This window comes from Pogona vitticeps, chromosome 1 (genome assembly GCF_051106095.1).
Source record: "Pogona vitticeps strain Pit_001003342236 chromosome 1, PviZW2.1, whole genome shotgun sequence".
NCBI lineage: Eukaryota > Metazoa > Chordata > Lepidosauria > Squamata > Agamidae > Pogona > Pogona vitticeps.
The window spans coordinates 37,116,739-37,134,593 of NC_135783.1; the positions used below are offsets into that span (position 1 = coordinate 37,116,739).

The window sequence follows — 17,855 nt, forward strand, 5'->3', positions numbered from 1 at the left end:
GTTTTTGGACAGAGAACAGGATATAAATGAAAATAATAAAATACGCAAAAAAGGCTGGTTGCAACTGTTTCTCAGAAATAAAACAATTCTTCTTCCATCCCAAAGGTCCCATGGCACCTGTGGGATCCCTTTCATAATGGGGAAGATGTTTAGGGTCCAGGACAGGAGAAGACTATAATTTCTGGAGATTGCTGCCACCAGTAAAATCATCCCATTAGCAGCAATTTCCAGAAATTACCATATTTTTCCATGTATAAGACGCCCCCCCCACTTTTCTAACCCAAAATTTCTTTCTTTGCAAGAAAGTAGAAGGCAAAAGTGATTCTTGCTTTCCCCCTACATTTTTGTTGCAAAAATCAGCTTTCCCCCTCTACGCTTTGCAAAGAAAATAGAGGGATCACTTTGATCCCTCCTCCCTCCTTACTTCCAAGTATAAAACAACCCTCAATTTTTCCTTTAATTATTTTAGGAAAAGGTGTTGTTTTATACATGGAAAAAATACTTCTGCCAATGGCTTCCCCATGTTGAAAGGGGCCCATAGGAACTTTGGGAACTCTGAGAGGAGGATTGGAAATATTTTATGTTTGAAAAAAAAATTGCCATGGCTGATGGCCTGCCTTACATAGTGTATGTTAGAGAACAGGATTTCAGCAAATACGTCAAATAATCGATAGCTATCTGCCCTTAAATAATGCTAATGTAGCAACTATGGTTGCCTAGACTGGCACTGCTGTGTTGGTTTAAAGGCCTGCAGAATAACATGTTTTGTTTATTTGTTTCATTGTTTCATTATAGGTCCTGGTTCTTTTACCAATTCAGCTTTGTTAACTGTATTACAACAGGAGATTGACCAGTATAATCATCTGTTGTCCACAATAATTCATTCATTACATTCACTTCAACAAAGTATCAAAGGTGATATAATTTTCACCACGGGACTAGAGGAGATTTATCATTCAATATTAAAAGCCAAAGTGCCACAATTGTGGCAGGTAGGTGAATAACCACCCACAGTTTGTTTTCACTGTTGTAATTGGTGGCTATGATCTTCTTGCTATGCAACAAACTTATATTGCATGTTTCTTTATGAGAGGTGTTATGGAATGCAAAGCATTAAAGGAATGCATAGTTACCATTTTGATTCTATATTCTCGTTTATGTGTAATAAACTGACCAGAACATCCTGACATCTACAGTATGTTAGAGAACTAAAATATTTTGTTTTAAAAGCAACGGATTGCAATATATATATATATACAGTATAAACTATATATCTCAAAATAAATTTATTTACAGAATGAATTTGTGAGGAAATGTCAGGCTCTCTTCACTACAAAAGCTAATGTTCAATATTTGTTGTCAGGAATTTTTATGATTTGTCATATTGCAATTATAAAATCCAGTCCACATACAGGTAAACAAACAGAGCCACCCACCCAATGAACATTCTCCAAAGATATCACATCCTCAGTGCTGGAGTAGATGAGAGGACATTCTCTTTTATTTGCAATAGAACCTTTGAAAAATGGATTTGCTCTTTTGCAGAGAAGCTCTTTATTTCATAATAACAGAATGTGATATCATTTAGGGTCAAAGTAGACAATAGGAAAAACAGTATTAGCAGAGAGATGCTTCCAGGAAGATGGTCTGTTTGTATGCAGCTGACTGTCCTCGACTGCATCTTTTGCACTTAGTGCGCTTTGTTTGTGACTGGTCAATGGAAGCTAAACAGGATTAATTTGCAAGTCTGATAATTCAGGCATGTATCTCTGAGGAAACATTGTTGTGAAAGGGAACATCTGTCGACCATGGTATACAGTACAGTATATGCAAGATTGATTTGGCAATGTCCATCATCCTGTTTGTCATCATGATTGATTCATGGTTAGTTAGGCAGGTGCTTTATCTCCCCCCAACTTTTCCATTTAACTCCATTGTGAAGCAGCTTAGAGTTCACACCGAATGCTTTCCATGGGTGGGACTGAGAATAATGGATGAGAAACTATTTTATGTTTGCATTTTCCCCAAACAAGCAGTTGTGCTTTGTTTGCCGTTATCCAATAGCAACATTCCTACAAGACACGTAAATCTCTTGGATCCTGGATTGAAGACCTCATTATTGGAGTGAATTTCTTTGCCACATGGTCTAATCGAGTTATTGCCTTTATGCAGTCAAGGTAAAATGCAAATTATTGGAAAAATTCATCTTCTGGTAAAGCATATAAATATTAAGAAGTAGATGTAGTAACCATAGTCTTACAGTGCCAAGGCTAATAATGTAGTTCTGAATGTAATGTTGCAGTCAACCTCAAGACCTTAAGCATGGCATCTCCTGTATACCTAAACTCTTCTTTTGAATTTGGAATACAGTATACATTTTAAACAAACTTTAATTTTACTTATTAAGTGTGCAACAGAAGGCTGTGGGGTAAGGTGTTCTTTTTAGGTTTCTATCCATTCCGTTTATCTATCCTTACTTTTTAATGTCCACATAACCACAAACGTCCCTCAGCATACCATGCCCACTATGTAGATTAGTCTCCCCTTTAAGATTTTTCCCAAAATAGTTCTGCAGACTTCGGGGTTCCATAACCCCAAACTTGCTAATACCCTCTTATGTGTACAAGGTGACTTTTTGGTGACATAAAAATGGACATTCCATTAATGAATTCATATGAAAGAGAGAGAGAGAATATGCTGTTGTGTATTGGATAAAGAGACAGATTATAAATCATGGGGTCTGGGTTCAATTCCCCCCCCCCCGATGACTATGGAAACTCAAGAGAAATGGCACACTGGCAAAGACATTCCTTAAATATTTCACATACCTTAAAAACTGTTAGGGCCACTGTAAGACAGATGTGACCTGATGGCGCATATAATAATAAAATATTTTGAGACAGTCTACTGAGAAAAAAAATAGGCATCCAATATGACGTTTTTGAAAAGTGTAAAAATACTAGCTTTCTCTCTCTTTTTTGTCAGCACTGGTATTTACAAAAAAGAAGAAAATGTGGGAGAAAACATTGCATTTTGCATTAAACCCCTTGCAGATTACACAAAACATGCTTTTTCTACAATATACAGTGGTGCCTCGCTTAACAAGCGCACCGTATAACAAAGAATCCGTATAGCGATTCCTTTTTGGGGAATGGCTGCGGACGACCCAAAATGCCCCCCCCCGCAGCATTTTCGCGACCTCGGTAAGCAAGGGGAGGGCGCGAAAACACTGACAGGGGGCCATTTCGGGTCATCTGGCGGCCATTTTGGAGCCGCCGAACAGCTGATCGGTGGCTCCAAAATGGCCACCGGACCGCGAAAACATCGCTGGAGGGGTAAGTTTTGGCGCCTATTGGAACGCATTAAACTAAGTTTAATGTGTTCCAATAGGCTTTTCCTGCCCCGTACAGCGATGTTTTCACATAGCGAAGGTTAATCCGGAACGGATTAACCTCGCTATGCGGGGCACCACTGTACAAGTTTTCCTATATAAATAGAAGGCTTTCCATGCAAAATACAAGGTGTTTGTGCAAAAAAACCCACACCTTTTCTACAATTTTTTAACTTTTTTTGTAGTTTTTAATGAGAAATTTTTACTTTTATCCAGCAAGAAGAAATTTTTTCAAATATTATAAAATAAGCGAAGAGTTATGTGCCTACTCAAATCCTGTGCACTCCGTTAATGACTTCATATGAGGGAGAGAGAGAATATACTGTTGTATATGCCAGTGCAGAAGAAAACATTTGTCATTAAGGTGGTCTGCCTGGAAGTGTTTTAACTTCAGATCCTTCCTTCCTTCCTTCCTTCCTTCGTAGGGCCTTTATTTAGAAAAACAATTTTTTTTCTCACTGCCTCTTTGGGCAGATGAGATATGAGACCAACTATGTTGTCCAAAATGTAAAAAGTGCAACTAATTCTTTGCTAGCAGTTTAGTTGTCTTGCACCAGACATGATTGCATCCTCTTTGCTCTACAACTTCTATTACTTTCCCCGTCATGCCTTTAGTAATCAGCTCACCATTCTGAATAACGGACACAGATGGGAAATGAGGTAGGGTTCTCTGCATTGACAGTTTCTTCTGTTCCATTATTTTAATTTTGAACTCATGTAGTTTAGCCCTGTTGGCATTTCCTTCCTTCTGTTTAGCCCGGTTTTGGCCAATGATGTTCTGATTATGAAGTTTGTCAATTGCCTCTTGTCATTTAACAAGTTCACCCTCATTTTCATCTAGATGAGAGTGGTAATTTTTTAGCTAAATAGAATTCTAATAATTCATTGTGTTGGTTAATTGGCCATTTAAATTGTAAATTAAACACTTTAAAGAGTGTTTAGGCTGCTTTTTTAAAATTTATTTATAACAAGGGGTGACAGAAAGGAAAAAGGGAATTAAGGTTAAGGGGGAAAAGATAGGCAGGTCCAGATAGGCAGGATATAAATAAATAAATAAATAAATAAATAAATAAATAAATAAATAAATAAATAAATAAATAAATAAAAGGAGAAACAATAACATACTGACATCAATTCTATACATTTTGCCATATCAAAATTCCAAATTGCTCTTCTTACTATTTTCTGCCTTCCAGATTTAAGTTCTCATTTCACTGTATGCTCTTCATACGATGTCCCATTTATAGAATAAGTCCCATCTTTCAGTTGCCTTTTGGAAAGGACAGTCCTTCATCACTTCTGATAAAATGTTCATTTCCGCTGTTTCCCTTATCTTCTCTATAAGATCTTCTTGTTTCGGTACCGTCGGACTTTTCCAATTTTTGGCATATAAAATTCTGGCTGCAGTGACTATGTATATAACTACAGTATATACTCCTTTGTCTTATCTATGTTATCAGGTATCATACTCAATAAAAACAGTTCTGGGGTTAATGGCACCTTACAGAGCAATATTTGTTGCAACACAGCATGTACTCTTTTCCAATACTGTTTCGCTACTCTACAAGAGTGTTTAGGCTGCTTAAAATGCAACCCTGCCTATCTAAGATGCCCATATACCAGCAGAATCAAAAGGCCAGTTGAAGCTGTGACAAAGTTAAACTTTTCCCAGTGTAGGGATAGAGGGAATTAATTGGAGTTACCATTACCCTGCCAATATTGTGGTGGTTTCCCTTTACTAAAAGAAGTTTGGATCTGACATAATGCAGCTCCTCCCAAACCCCACTACTTTTTCAGACTTCTGCCAGATTTTAGCCAGCAGACAGTTGTTGCCATTATATTGATATACATCTGAGATCAACTAGCTGAAGGGCAGAAGAGATTTGTGCATAATCTTGATCCTTTACAAGCAACACATCTTTTTGTTAAATTACACTGCCTTGGATTTAATATTTTTAATGGTTCATTGTGTTTTTAATAGGTTTAACTATTTAATGATGCTTCAAAGGCAAACCAGAACATTGCTTCAGTTTGGTGAGGATTCTGACTTTTTCAGTGGCAGCTACCAGGGATACCCCACTTGCTTTTGGCTTCCAGGGTTTTTTTCCCCACATGGTATGTAATTTCATAGACAATTATTTATCCATTGCCACTTTAGATTTCAATATGCTCTAATTTATATTTTATCATGCTTTAAATTACTGGTAATATATTTACTTTGGTATTTAATTTTTATTACTTTTTATTGTATATTAAAAGGAAAACAAGCACATTTTTAAAAATAAAAAATACATTTTTCATCATTTAAATATATTATAGAAAGCATACTGTATTCATATCAAGTGCTTAAGCACGTTGCAGATTATTTCCTATTATTATAGCCAGTGCCAGACACTCTACTGACAATGGCCATCTATCAGGTGAATGGGGAAGATTTCTTCTTCTTTGTGGTCTCTGTGAATCCACACAATTGGATTGTTCTGCTCCTGCACAGGACCCCTCTGAAGTTTCTAGAGCTTAAAGACATGTGATTAGTGGGACATTCCCCCATGGAGCACATGCTCCGCCCAACCAAAATCTCCTCACTTCCTTTTAGCCGGCACTCAGGTCAGACCTTTTGACGAGCTAGAGCAACTTTTTTGATAGTTCAGAGCTTTACTTCTTTGAGCCCTATGGGCCTTCTAACATTCATTTGACGTTCCCTCATGAGTTTATCTTTCATTTTTAATTCGTCCCAATTTTTTCTCTCTCCTTTCCTCAAAGCTGCTCCCTTTTCCCACTTCTTTTATGCCCCCTCCAGGCCGTTTAAGCAATGTGTGCTCTGCACAAATAAAATCCCAGTTTCTGACGGGCACGATCGTTGCTTCTTCTGCCTGGGTGAACATCAAACTCACTCTTGTTCAGAGTGTAAAAAACTTACCAAACCATCATTAAAGCTTCGAGTGCAGCTTAGACCTCACTTTTGGGAAAAATCTCTTCACCCACCTGCTGCTCCGATGGAATCCATCTCACCACAGGCCCCTTGACAAGATCCAGCCCACTCCATCTCGAGCCCGGCAACACCTCTGAGACAGAAGGAGCACTCAAAATCTTCAAAACTGAAATCGACCTTGGCATCGAAACCTTCTTGGAGACCAAAGGAGCAATTATCTAAAGGGAAAAAGGAGAAAATCAAGACCAAAAAACCTAAAAAGCCTACTCAACCAACACGCCCAGATCCACCTCAAGCAATTCTTCCATTGCCAATTCTAGAGGAATCCTCTTGCGAAGCTTACAAGACCCTCTCAGATCGAGGTGATTTACCATCATTGCCTTTAGGCCAGCCTCCTGCCTCAGCAGAGAGCCTGTCACCTAGTGTTGGCCCCTCAGTGGCTACCATCTAGCCCAGCCTCAGCCCATTCTATCTCTGTATTATCAAGGCGGGCGATATCTTTGCAACTCTCTCAATCCGAGTCACCTCAAAAATCGCCTCCACGAAAACACAAGGCAAAAAGACTAAACCTCTCTCCTGTGGAATATGACCCACCGCATAGAGCATACTATTATTATGAGGAACCCTCTCAATACCATCAGAGAAGTCAATACCGAGACCCATATTTTCCACAGTATGAGGCGTACCACCATCAAGACAATATCAAAGAGCCTGTGTACTATGAGGAGTCTAAGCGAGTCCGATATGCTTATGCATACCCATTCACATGCTGTCTCTCAGTATCTCCTTCTCCCCCTCAATACCGGCATCATACATATTCGTCAAGACTGACACCCTATTCTCAGGTGTCTAAATCTATTAAACCTGTACTCAAACGTTCATATGACATAATTGAACAACCTTCAGCAAAATCTCCTCAAAGAATCGTGGGACAAACCACCATCTTCCTTCTAAATTTCAAGACGGGTAGAAAATCATTACAAAACTCATGGCATGGACACCACATTTCTATCAAAACATCCAACACCAAATTCCATTATTGTAGGGTCAAGCCAATCCAGAGCCAGGAATAAATCATCTGTAGCCCTGACTAATAAGGAAGGGAGAAAATTAGACATTCTAGGACAGTGGTCGGGAAACAGAGGTAATTTACCCCAAATGAGGTAAAAATGAAAATCCTGGGGGTAATGAGCAGAGCGCTACCCCCACCCCACCCCACCCCCACCCCTGCAGCTGAACCCCAAACTCTAAGCCACCTCTGCCTACTACGTTCCTTGGTTTCCACAGTTGTAGTTCTTTCACAGTGTGCGTGCATGCGTGCCTGCCTGCCTGCCTCTGTGTGTGTGTGTGTGTGTGTGTGTGTGTGTGTGTGTGTGTGTGTGTGTGCGTGAGAGAGAGAGAGAGAGAGAGAGACTCTTTCATAAAACTATGAAAAAAAGCAAACTTCAAAACTTAATCTCTACTGCATTTAGTTTCTAGTGAGAATCCACTTAATCTGCTATACTTACCTCTCTGACAAGTCATGCTATCTGTAAAACTCTTTTCCAGCAATACATTTCCAACAAGTGAAATGTGTGTATACACTTTATGTAGTGTATAAAATGTGTATTAAAAGTCTGCACTCCTATATATAGCTGCTTTTCTGAGGGTGATTTACTTTGGAGTTAACAAGTCCAGGATTTCAATGTACTTAAGCTTTATAAATGTTGTTGTTGTTTAGTTAAGTCGTGTCCTACACTTTGTGACCCCATGGACCAGAGCATGCCAGGCCCTCCTGTATTCCACTGCCTCCCAGAGTTCAGTCAAAAATTTTGGTACTTTCGTTGATACTGTCCAACCATCTCATCCTCTGTTGTCCCCTTCTCCTCTTGCCCTCACACTTTCCCAACATCAGGGTCATTTCCAGGGAGTCTTTTCTTCTCATGAGATGGCTAAAGTATTGGAGCCTCAGCTTCAGGATCTGTCCTTCCAATGAGCACTCAGGGTTGATTTCCTTCAGAATGGATAGGTTTCTTCTCCTTGCAGTCCAGGGAACTCTCAAGAGTCTCTTCCAGCACCACAATTCAAAAGCATCAATTCTTCGGCGGTCAGCCTTCTTTATGGTCCAGCTCTCACTTCCATACATGGCTACTGGAAAAACTATAGCTTTGACTATGTGGACTTTTGTCGGCAAGGTGACGTCTCTGATTTTTAAGGTGCTGTTGAGGTTTGTCATCGCTTTCCACTCAAGAAGCAGGTGTCTTTTAATTTACTGGCTGCTGTCACCATCTGCAGTGATCATGGAGCCCAAAAAATTAAATCTGTCACTGCCTCCATATCTTCCTCTTCTATTTGCCAGGAGGTGATGGGACCAGTGGCCATTCTCTTAGTTTGTTTTCTTTTTTTATGTTGAGTTTCAGACCATTTTTGATGCTCTACTCTTTCACCCACATTAAGAGTTTCTTTAAGTCCTCCTCACTTTCTGCTATCAGAGTGGTATCATCTGCATATCTAAGGTTGTTGATATTTCTTCCAGCAATCTTAGATTCATCCAGTCCAGCCTTTCGCATGATGTATTCTGCATATAAATTAAATAAGCAGGGAGACAATATACAGCCTGGTCGTATTCCTTTCCCAATTTTGAACCAATCAGTGTTTCCATATCCAGTTCTAACTGTGGCTTCCTGTCCCACATATATATTTCTCAGGAGATAGATAAGGTGGTCAGTCACTCCCATTTCTTTAAGGACTTGCCATAGTTTGTTGTGGTCAACACAGTCAAAAGCTTTTGTGTAGTCAATGAAACAGAAGTAGATGTTTTTTCTGGAACTCTCTGGCTTTCTCCATAATCCAGCACATGTTAGCAATTTGGTCTCTAGTTCCTCTGCCCCTTCGAAGTCCAGCTTGTACTTCTGGGAGTTCTCAATCCACAGATTCCTGAAGTCTACGTTGGAGAATTTTGAGCATAACCTTGTTAGTGTGTGAAATTAGTGCAATTGTAAGGTAGTTGGAGCATTCTTTGGCACTGCCCTTCTTTGGAATTGGGATGTAAACTGATCTTTTCCAATCATCTGGCCACTTCTGAGTTTTCCATTGAGGATGATAAAAAAATAGTGCACTGGTCCTTTGATGTTGGGCTGTGGCACCAGGGTGGGTGATATGACCTTTAGCCTGGTTTGTTTCTTTTTGCACGCCACAGATAGAATGATTAAGGTGGTAGGAAAAGCCCCCCCCCCAACTCTGAGTTGGCTGTCTCTAGCAAGCACGTCATTGCTAGCATCCCTCTGACAGCCATTGATGATGATTAAATCCTCTGTGAGCTAGCAAAAATTTAATGCAACTTGCTAGGCACGTTGGACACCTTACTACTTCCTATACCACCCTATGGCTGGTGTGCAATGTGTTCCAGCAAAAATAGTGCACATCTTGTTTAAATTTGGTGCATCCTGCTAGTTCAGTACACAGCCTGTGTAGATTCAATAAGATTTTGAATTCAAATCATGTATCATGTCCTTCCTTTCAAATCAAGGGGTAATGTCAGCGTATATAAAATGGGGGGTGGGTGGGTTAAGAGGTAAAAAAGTTCCCTGACCTCTGTTCTAGGAAGACACCTTTATTCTCTGACTTCATTTAAGAGAGTCGCAAATTATCAAGCCGCCATGGGGGCATATCATTGTCAATTCTGGAATCGTCTTCTCCCAATACTCCAGGCAGCCTGAGGAATCTAAGTCGGAAGCACTCAGTGTTCATCTTGAGGCTTCCAATCTAGCAAAACAGCAACTCATAGCATCCAGACACACTGCAGATGCAGCCTCCAAAGCCATGGCCACTTCCATCACCTTATGACACCATGCCTGGCTTAGATCAACAGGAGTATCAGATGATACAAACTCCCGCATCGAGGAACTCCCGTTCAATGGCACTGGTCTGTTTAATGAGAAGACAGATGAAGTTATGGACAACCTCCATAAAATACACAAGACTGCCACATCTTATGCCACACAGCAGCCCTACCAATACCAATGTCCACAACGGCGAAGACAACCCTTTGTACACCAGCCTTTTCAGCAACAGTACAAACCATACCAACAGCAAACTTCTGACAGACCATATTTGGGACCATCAACATTGTTAGCCCCTACCTTTCATCCCGAATCGCAACCACAACAATGTCAGCCTTTTCGTCGCCAGCAAAAAAAGACCAAACAATATCCCTGACTTCTCCCAGCCCGAGATCCATACATTTCAGACACATCTCTCTCCATTCCTCAGATCCTGGCCTCACATTACCAATGGGTACTTTCAATCATCAGCCAAGGCTACCTTATCGAGTTCAAACAGCTACCACCCTTAGTCGAATAAAACACACTCCATACTCACTAGCCTTAAAATATGAGGTACTTCTCCTTCTTCAGAAGGGCGCCATTTTTCCAGTTCCATCTTCAGATATCCACAAAGGTTTCTACTCCCATTATTCTACAATACCGAAAAAAGGACGGGGGCCTCCGTCCCATACTCGATCTGAGAAACCTCAACGACTACATTCATTCCAGAAGTTTCAGAATGACTACCCTCGACACTGTCATTCCCCTCCTTTCACAAGAAGATTGGTTCGTAGTCATAGACCTCCAAGATGCATACTTTCACATGTCCATCCACCCTCAACATCATAAATATCTTCGGTTCCACTTCAGCAGTGCTGCATACCAATTCTGCGCTCTTCCATTCGGTCTATCCATGGCACCAAGAACTTTCACCAAGTGTCTCACCCAGTCACTGCATACCTACGTCTCCGAGGGGTCACGATTTTCCCATACATCAATGATTGGTTGATCGTTTCCAATTCTTACCACGACACATTGAGAGACACGTGTCTCACTCTAGACACCTTATCAGATCTTGGGTTCAAACTGAACTTCTCAAAATCATGCCTCGAACCATCACAAACTGCTACTTACATTGGAGCTCAATTAGACTCCTCTCAAGCACGAGCCTTTTTACCTCAAGAAAGAATAGACAACCCTTTGGACCTCTATCCAGACTCAGTCTCTGCACACCACGCTCAACATTTGCTCGGGCTCATGGCTTCCACTATGGTGGTCATTCAGCGTGCGAATCTCTAGAAGAGGTCCCTACAAACTTGGTTCCTCTCCCTCTTCAACCCCATGACAGAACCTCCTTCCAAACGCCTTGTGGTATCCAGGGAACTTTCTCACCAACTTACCTGGTGGACTTTCCTCCTGAACCTTCTCATTGGCCAACCGTTCACTCCTCTTCAGTTTACAGTCCAGGTCATGACAGACACCAGTCCTTCGGGATGGGGAGCTCACTGTCAAGGTCGCAAGATTCACGCCCTGTAGATTCAGAAAGAAAGATTTCTTCACATCAACCATCTAGAACTTTTGGGCATAATCAAGGCTTTTCATGCCTTTCAACCATTAATTTCAGGACAGGCAGTTCAACTCGCCACAAACAACATGACAGCACTATTCTATGTCAACAAACAAGGGGGCACACCATCTGTCCCTGCTTTATCTAGCAGTACAGCTCTGAATGGTGCTACACCCACCATGTGTTCCCAGTAGCAGTCCATGTAGCCACACACAACAATTCATTGGCAGACCATCTCAGCCGACTCACCACATCGATGCACGAATGGACTCAGAACAATACTGGTTTTACCCAGCTCTGCTCCCATTGGGAGACACTTACCATAGATATCTTCGCCACTGTACAAAATACAAAGTGAACCCGACACTGCTCCCGAGCCGAGAAGGGCACAGGATCTCTAGGAGACGTCTTTATGATTGACTGGACAAGGGACGTACTATATCATTTCCTTCCCATTCCACTCATCCAGCGAAAAGTGATAAGACTCCTCCAGTCTTGAATCCAACACAATACTCATTGCTCCCTGGTGGCCCAGGCAACCCTTGGTTCACCCATTTCAAGAAACTGTCAACATGCCAATGCAACTTTCCATCCATTCCACACCTGCTAACACAGGACAACGGCACTGTTTACCACCCAGACCTCAAATCTCTCAACCTTACAGCATGGAGGATACTCCCGCCATAAGAGCTGTCCTTGACAAAGCTAGAAAGCCCTCTACACAACTTCTTTATGATAATAAATGGAAAATATTCTCATCCTTTGCTCTTTCCAAAAACCTTTCAACAACACCAGTTTCCTTACAGACATTACTTACCTTTCTCTTTCATCTTTTTCACCATGGACTATACCACTCCACCTTAAAGGTATGCATTGCTGCCATTGCAGCACACCAACCATCTCACTCTGACTCTGCTCGACTTTTTTCTCACCCAACATTAAAGACATTTCTCAAGGGCCTTCATAACACTCAACCTCCTCAGTGCCTCCTTCTACCACAGTGGTCTCTACAACTTATTCTCAATGCCCTCACTCAACCCCCATTTGAACCTATGGCCACCATTAACTTCAAATTTCTTTCTTAAAAGCCTTATTCCTAGTTGCTATTACATCAGCCACATGGGCTAGTGAACTCTCAGCCCTCAGGTCGGACCTATCCTGATAAAGTCACTCTTTTTCCAGATGTTTCCTTTCTGCTGAAAGTTGTGTCTGAATTTCACCTGAGTCAACCCTTAGTACTCCCATCATTGTTCTTATCTTCTACGACGGATCTTGAGTGCATGCTCCACATGCTTGATACCAGATGGTCTTTGGCCTTTCACATTGAGGAGGAGACAAAAAGAACACCAGAGAGTGAGCCGTCCCCTCAAACGCCTAAGATAGAAGAGATGATAGAACAAGAAAGGGAAATAGAAACAGAACGAGGGAATGAGCAAAAGGCAGAAGCAGGAGCTGGAGAGGAGAAAGAAAGTTGCACGATGGTGATAGAGGGGACTCGAGACAGAGAGAGTCACGAGAGAACAGTTTAAGCTGTTAGAAACGACTGAAGCAGGAGAGGAGTGGGGAAGCGAAAGGGAAAGAGTTGATATTTTCTTAACAACTGAAGAGGGAACTGTAACTAAAGAAACAGAAAAAATAACTGTGTTTAAGGAAGCTGTCACTGAAAGGTCTGACAAAGAAATACAAGTCTTTTCTGTCCCCTTAAAGAGAGCCACCAATAGTGAAGGGGAGGAAAGAGAAGGTGGTTCCATAAGAGGAAAGGTGCGACCTATAATAGCTGGTCTGAGTCCAGAAGAATGGACAGTCTTGATGTGTATCCCAAGGGTCAGGGTCCTGAGCGGTTGGTTCACCAGTTGGATCCAGCTATGGAGAGAGAGATAGTGAGAGAGGGAGAATGGGCCCGCCATCCCTGTTGCGGGACCCTGTGCATAGTCTGCAGCAGGTTCCTGAGACTGCCGACTGAGGAGGAGAAAGTGGCAAGAACATATTATTAAAAGATTTAAACAATGAAAAATCCCTGTTATGGTTTTGGGAAAGTTCCCCACCTCAGTTAACGTTGCAAAATCCTGTTGAGTTTAACAAAGATGTAAGTACCAGTTGTGTTAATAAAAACTCTTTATTTAATAATTCAGACTCATCATTTGTATTGCCTGATGATGAACAGCATAAGGTTAATCCTGAACCCGCTTACACCCCTAGACTCTTCATATGCTTTCACGTCCCTTGTAAGGGCTCACCAGCATTACCTCAAACTCTGTCTAGATGGACTGTACAGGCAATCTCCTTGGCCTATGAAGTAGCAGGCAAAACACCTCCTGAGACCCTCAGGGTCCATTCCACCCAGGCTGTCTCCACATCTACTGCCTTTCAACATGACATTGACGTTTCACACATCTGTTGTGCTGCCACATGGTCAACTCCATCAACTTTTGTATCCCGAGTTAAAAATGATGCAGCCTTTGGCAGGGCTGTCCTGACTTCCTTCCTGACGTGACATCCCACCAACTGGTAAGTGAGCTTGTTAGTCACCCAATTGTGTGCATTCACAGAGACCACAAAGAAGAAAGAGAGGTTACTTACTTGTAACCATGGTTCTTCTTCGTGGCCTCTGTGAATACACACATATGGGTTTAGTCTGCGCCTGCGCTGACGTTCTCGGAGCATTCCAGAGCTAAAAGTAACAATTTTATGGGATGATCCACAGGGTTTTTCCCTTAGCTCACTGGTTCTTAACCTTGGGTTACTCAGGAGTTTTGGACTGCAACTCCCAGAAGCCTTCACCACCATCTGTGCTGGCTGGGGTTTCTGGGAGTTGCAGTTCAAAAACATCCGAGTAACAAAGGTTAAGAACCACTGCCTTAGCTTATTGATCAATTCCCTCTAAATTGGATTCTTTCCCTAATCTAATTATCTAATCTACGATCCCCCGTGAGTTGTTTTCTGTTTTGCTTGCCAGCTATTTGGCTATTTTGACTCTCGGGCACATTAATGATTTTCTGCCTGAGTAAGCTACTTCTTACCCAGATAGGTGCAGCCCGCACGGATCTCCTTATACGAGTTTGCCTTTACCTTGCTTTTTCGGCTACTTCAACTGGCTAGTCACGTGAAAAATAGATCGGGTGACACTCCCGGTTTCCTGTCACATAGCTTCCCCCCGATCCTGTAGGGGACCCGACAATGCCAAGGAATCCTTAAATCTAAGTCTACATCAACAGAGGAATCCTCGATGGAGGCTAGCGAATTTGCCTCCGAGGAGACGATGTGCCAGCTTTACCTGCACAGACTCCGGGATCACTTGATAGCCTCTCTCCTCCAACTGGCCATTCAGTGACTGCGCTACCATCCAGTCCGGCTGTGGCCCTTTTTAGCCCAACATGAGGGCAGGCATTTGATGTTCCTGAGTTGGAGCTCGAGTCTTTTCCTCTATCTCATGAGGAGAGGAAAGGGAACAGGAGGCATGTCTCACCAAAGCCTCTCTATGAGCAATCATGAGAGAGACTGGTGAATCATCGATGGATGATTGTTTCAAGGGGCTTGTTCATACAACTGATTTGACCCCGCAGGAGTTAGGGCTCTGTCACCCTGTCCCTAGGAGAAAAAGGGCCTCCTGTAGTGCCGGTCACCTTCCCTGACTGTCAGTGATTCTTCCTGACATGGGAAGAGCCTCTGAGTGCCGCACACCAACCCTCCTTCGTGCGCCTGCTCATGTAGCTGCACCTTCCAGAGGGAGCTGCATGCCGAGGCTGCAGAAGTGCCGGTGACATAAGGTAAGGCTTGAGTTTCCCTTTGGGGATACAATGGGCCCCTTCCCTGCGGCTAGCCCTACATGTCAGAGCTTTGCCTGTCGAGGGTAACGCCCTTCGGTGTTTGGTGTGAAATGGCCCTCATTTATCAAAGGGCTTGTTCACGTGGTCCTCTGTGAATTCACACATCCCGCCCATCCTCCCCTCTGTCCGTCACGTTGTCTCAATCTGCTTTCTGACAATGGGGGACTTTGGGAACTGAGGAGACTTCGGGAGGGTGGAGCATGCACTCTACAGGGGAACATCCCACTAATCACATGTCTTTAAGCTCTAGACACTTCCGAGAGGTCCTACACAGGTGTGGCTTCACAGAGGACCACTTGAATAACCATGGTTACAGGTAAGTAATCTCTCTTTCACCAACTTCTTTTCCCTTCTGGATTCCCCTCCTTGTGGTTCCCACAACACTCAGGGAGGAAGGATGGCATGCAGTGCAGAGAATATTGATAAGAATCTCCCACTCATCAGCAATTTCTTGGACCTGTTCTGATCTGCACCCAGCCCTAATTTGGGCACAGAAACAGTTTTGGTAAATGACCTTTTGGTTCTATTGTACTTCTCAATAGCATTTGATACTATTGATGAAGGTATTCCACTGGGTCACAGGGATGATGTGGCATTTAGGGACACCATTTTACAACTTCTGTTTTGCTGAATGTGCTCAGATAGTGTTGGGGGCCTGCAGTTCAGCCTTATGGCCTTTTGGATTCCTAAGGGCTCAGTATCATTCCCTAGGCTTTTCAACATTCATATGAAGTCCCCAGGGCATCTAGATTTTTGGACTGGATCTCACAACTGAGGCGGTTTCTCTCATTTTCTCAAATTGTGCCAAGGAAGCAGAGGAAGTCCTGAATCATTGTCTGGATACAGTAAGGCAGTGGTCTCCAGCCTTGGGCCTCCAGATGTTCTTGGACTTCAACTCCCAGAAATCCTGGCCAGCAGAGGTAGTGGTGAAGGCTTCTGGGAATTGTAGTCCAAGAAAATTAGGACACTCAAGGTTGGGGATCACTGCTCTAGCAGACACAGTGGGGAATGGAACTCTGCAGTGCCCCGACCCACTAAGCTAAGTATAAAAGCACTTATAAGCTATACATATAAGCTAGGCATAAAAAATACTCTGTGGCTCAGATATTCTACATACCAGTGGTCCCCAACCTTGGGCCTTCAGATGTTCTTGGAGTACAACTCCCAGAAGCCTTCACCACCAGCTCTGCTGGCCAGGATTTCTGGGAGTTGAAGTCCAAGAACATCTGGAGTCCCAAGGTTGGAGACTACTGCAGTAAGGGATTGGATATGAGTGAACAAGGCTCAGGCTAAGCAAGACAGACATTCTGTCAGTCAGCAGAAAAGTCGATCAGATAGTGGTCACAACATAATTTGAGTGTGGTTTCACTAAATCTGGAAGACCAGATTCACAGCCTGGGGTGTGCTCTTAGATCTAGTGTTGCTCTTGGAAAGTCATGTATTTCTTTGGCTTACAGTGCCACTATCCTTAAAAAAAGATTGATTTAGCCAGAGTGATTCATGCCTTAATGACTTTCTAGTTTGACCACTGTCATGCAGTCTGCATGTGGCTGCATTCAGAAGCATCAGCAAATGCAAAATGTGGAGTTAAGACAAGTGTGCATTTTAGAAACATTTTGAGAAATGGATGACAAATTTTATCTGAAATGTTGCCAAATATGGGCATTGCATTTCAGTTCCTTAATACAAAAGTTAGTTAAAGTCACAAAAGTGATTGTTAGTAAATTACACTTGAGAATAGCATCCCTCTGCTATTCCCACAATCTTTGCTCCATCACATACCACTCACAGACATGTGTCTTTTACTCCTGTAGGATTTCTTACTGCTATTCTTCAGAATTACGCTCGGCAGAATAAAATACCAATTGATTCTCTGACATTTGCCCACAAAGTTTTGCCATTTGTTCAGGATGAAGGACAAGGTCTTCGAGGTTTCAAGAGAAAAGAAGGCATATTAAACAAAGCTTTTAAGGTAAGGAACTAACGGCAGGTATGATATAAAGCTTGCAGTTTTGAATTGGTTCAAGTAATTATTCATGTGTAAACTGACCACCTGATACACTTTTTCTTAGCTTAGCCTCATCTCCCCACAATATGAATGAATGAATACTTTATTACGGTCAAAGACCAGTAAAACCAAATCTATATAAAATACATATGTATAATTGTAGTTTCATAAAATCAGGCAGAATTATAGAATTTCCATTTAAACATGATAAAACAACCCCTACTTTCCAGTTAATAACATCGGAAATCCTTAGTATAAGTAAAATATCAGCCAGTGTTATATTAAAAGCACGTTATTATTCATCTAAAATCACCTACCCAAACACCT

At 42.1% G+C, this 17,855-nt stretch overlaps 1 protein-coding gene across 1 annotated transcript in view; it reads left to right on the forward strand.

The window, feature by feature from the left end:
- The window catches only part of DNAH14 (dynein axonemal heavy chain 14), a 334,274-nt gene that overhangs the window by 294,818 nt on the left and 21,601 nt on the right, over positions 1 to 17,855 (forward strand). The window contains 4 exon segments of the mRNA XM_072989973.2: positions 796 to 992; positions 2,065 to 2,177; positions 5,373 to 5,506; positions 17,335 to 17,492. Coding sequence (XP_072846074.2) covers positions 796 to 992; positions 2,065 to 2,177; positions 5,373 to 5,506; positions 17,335 to 17,492 — 602 coding nt within the window.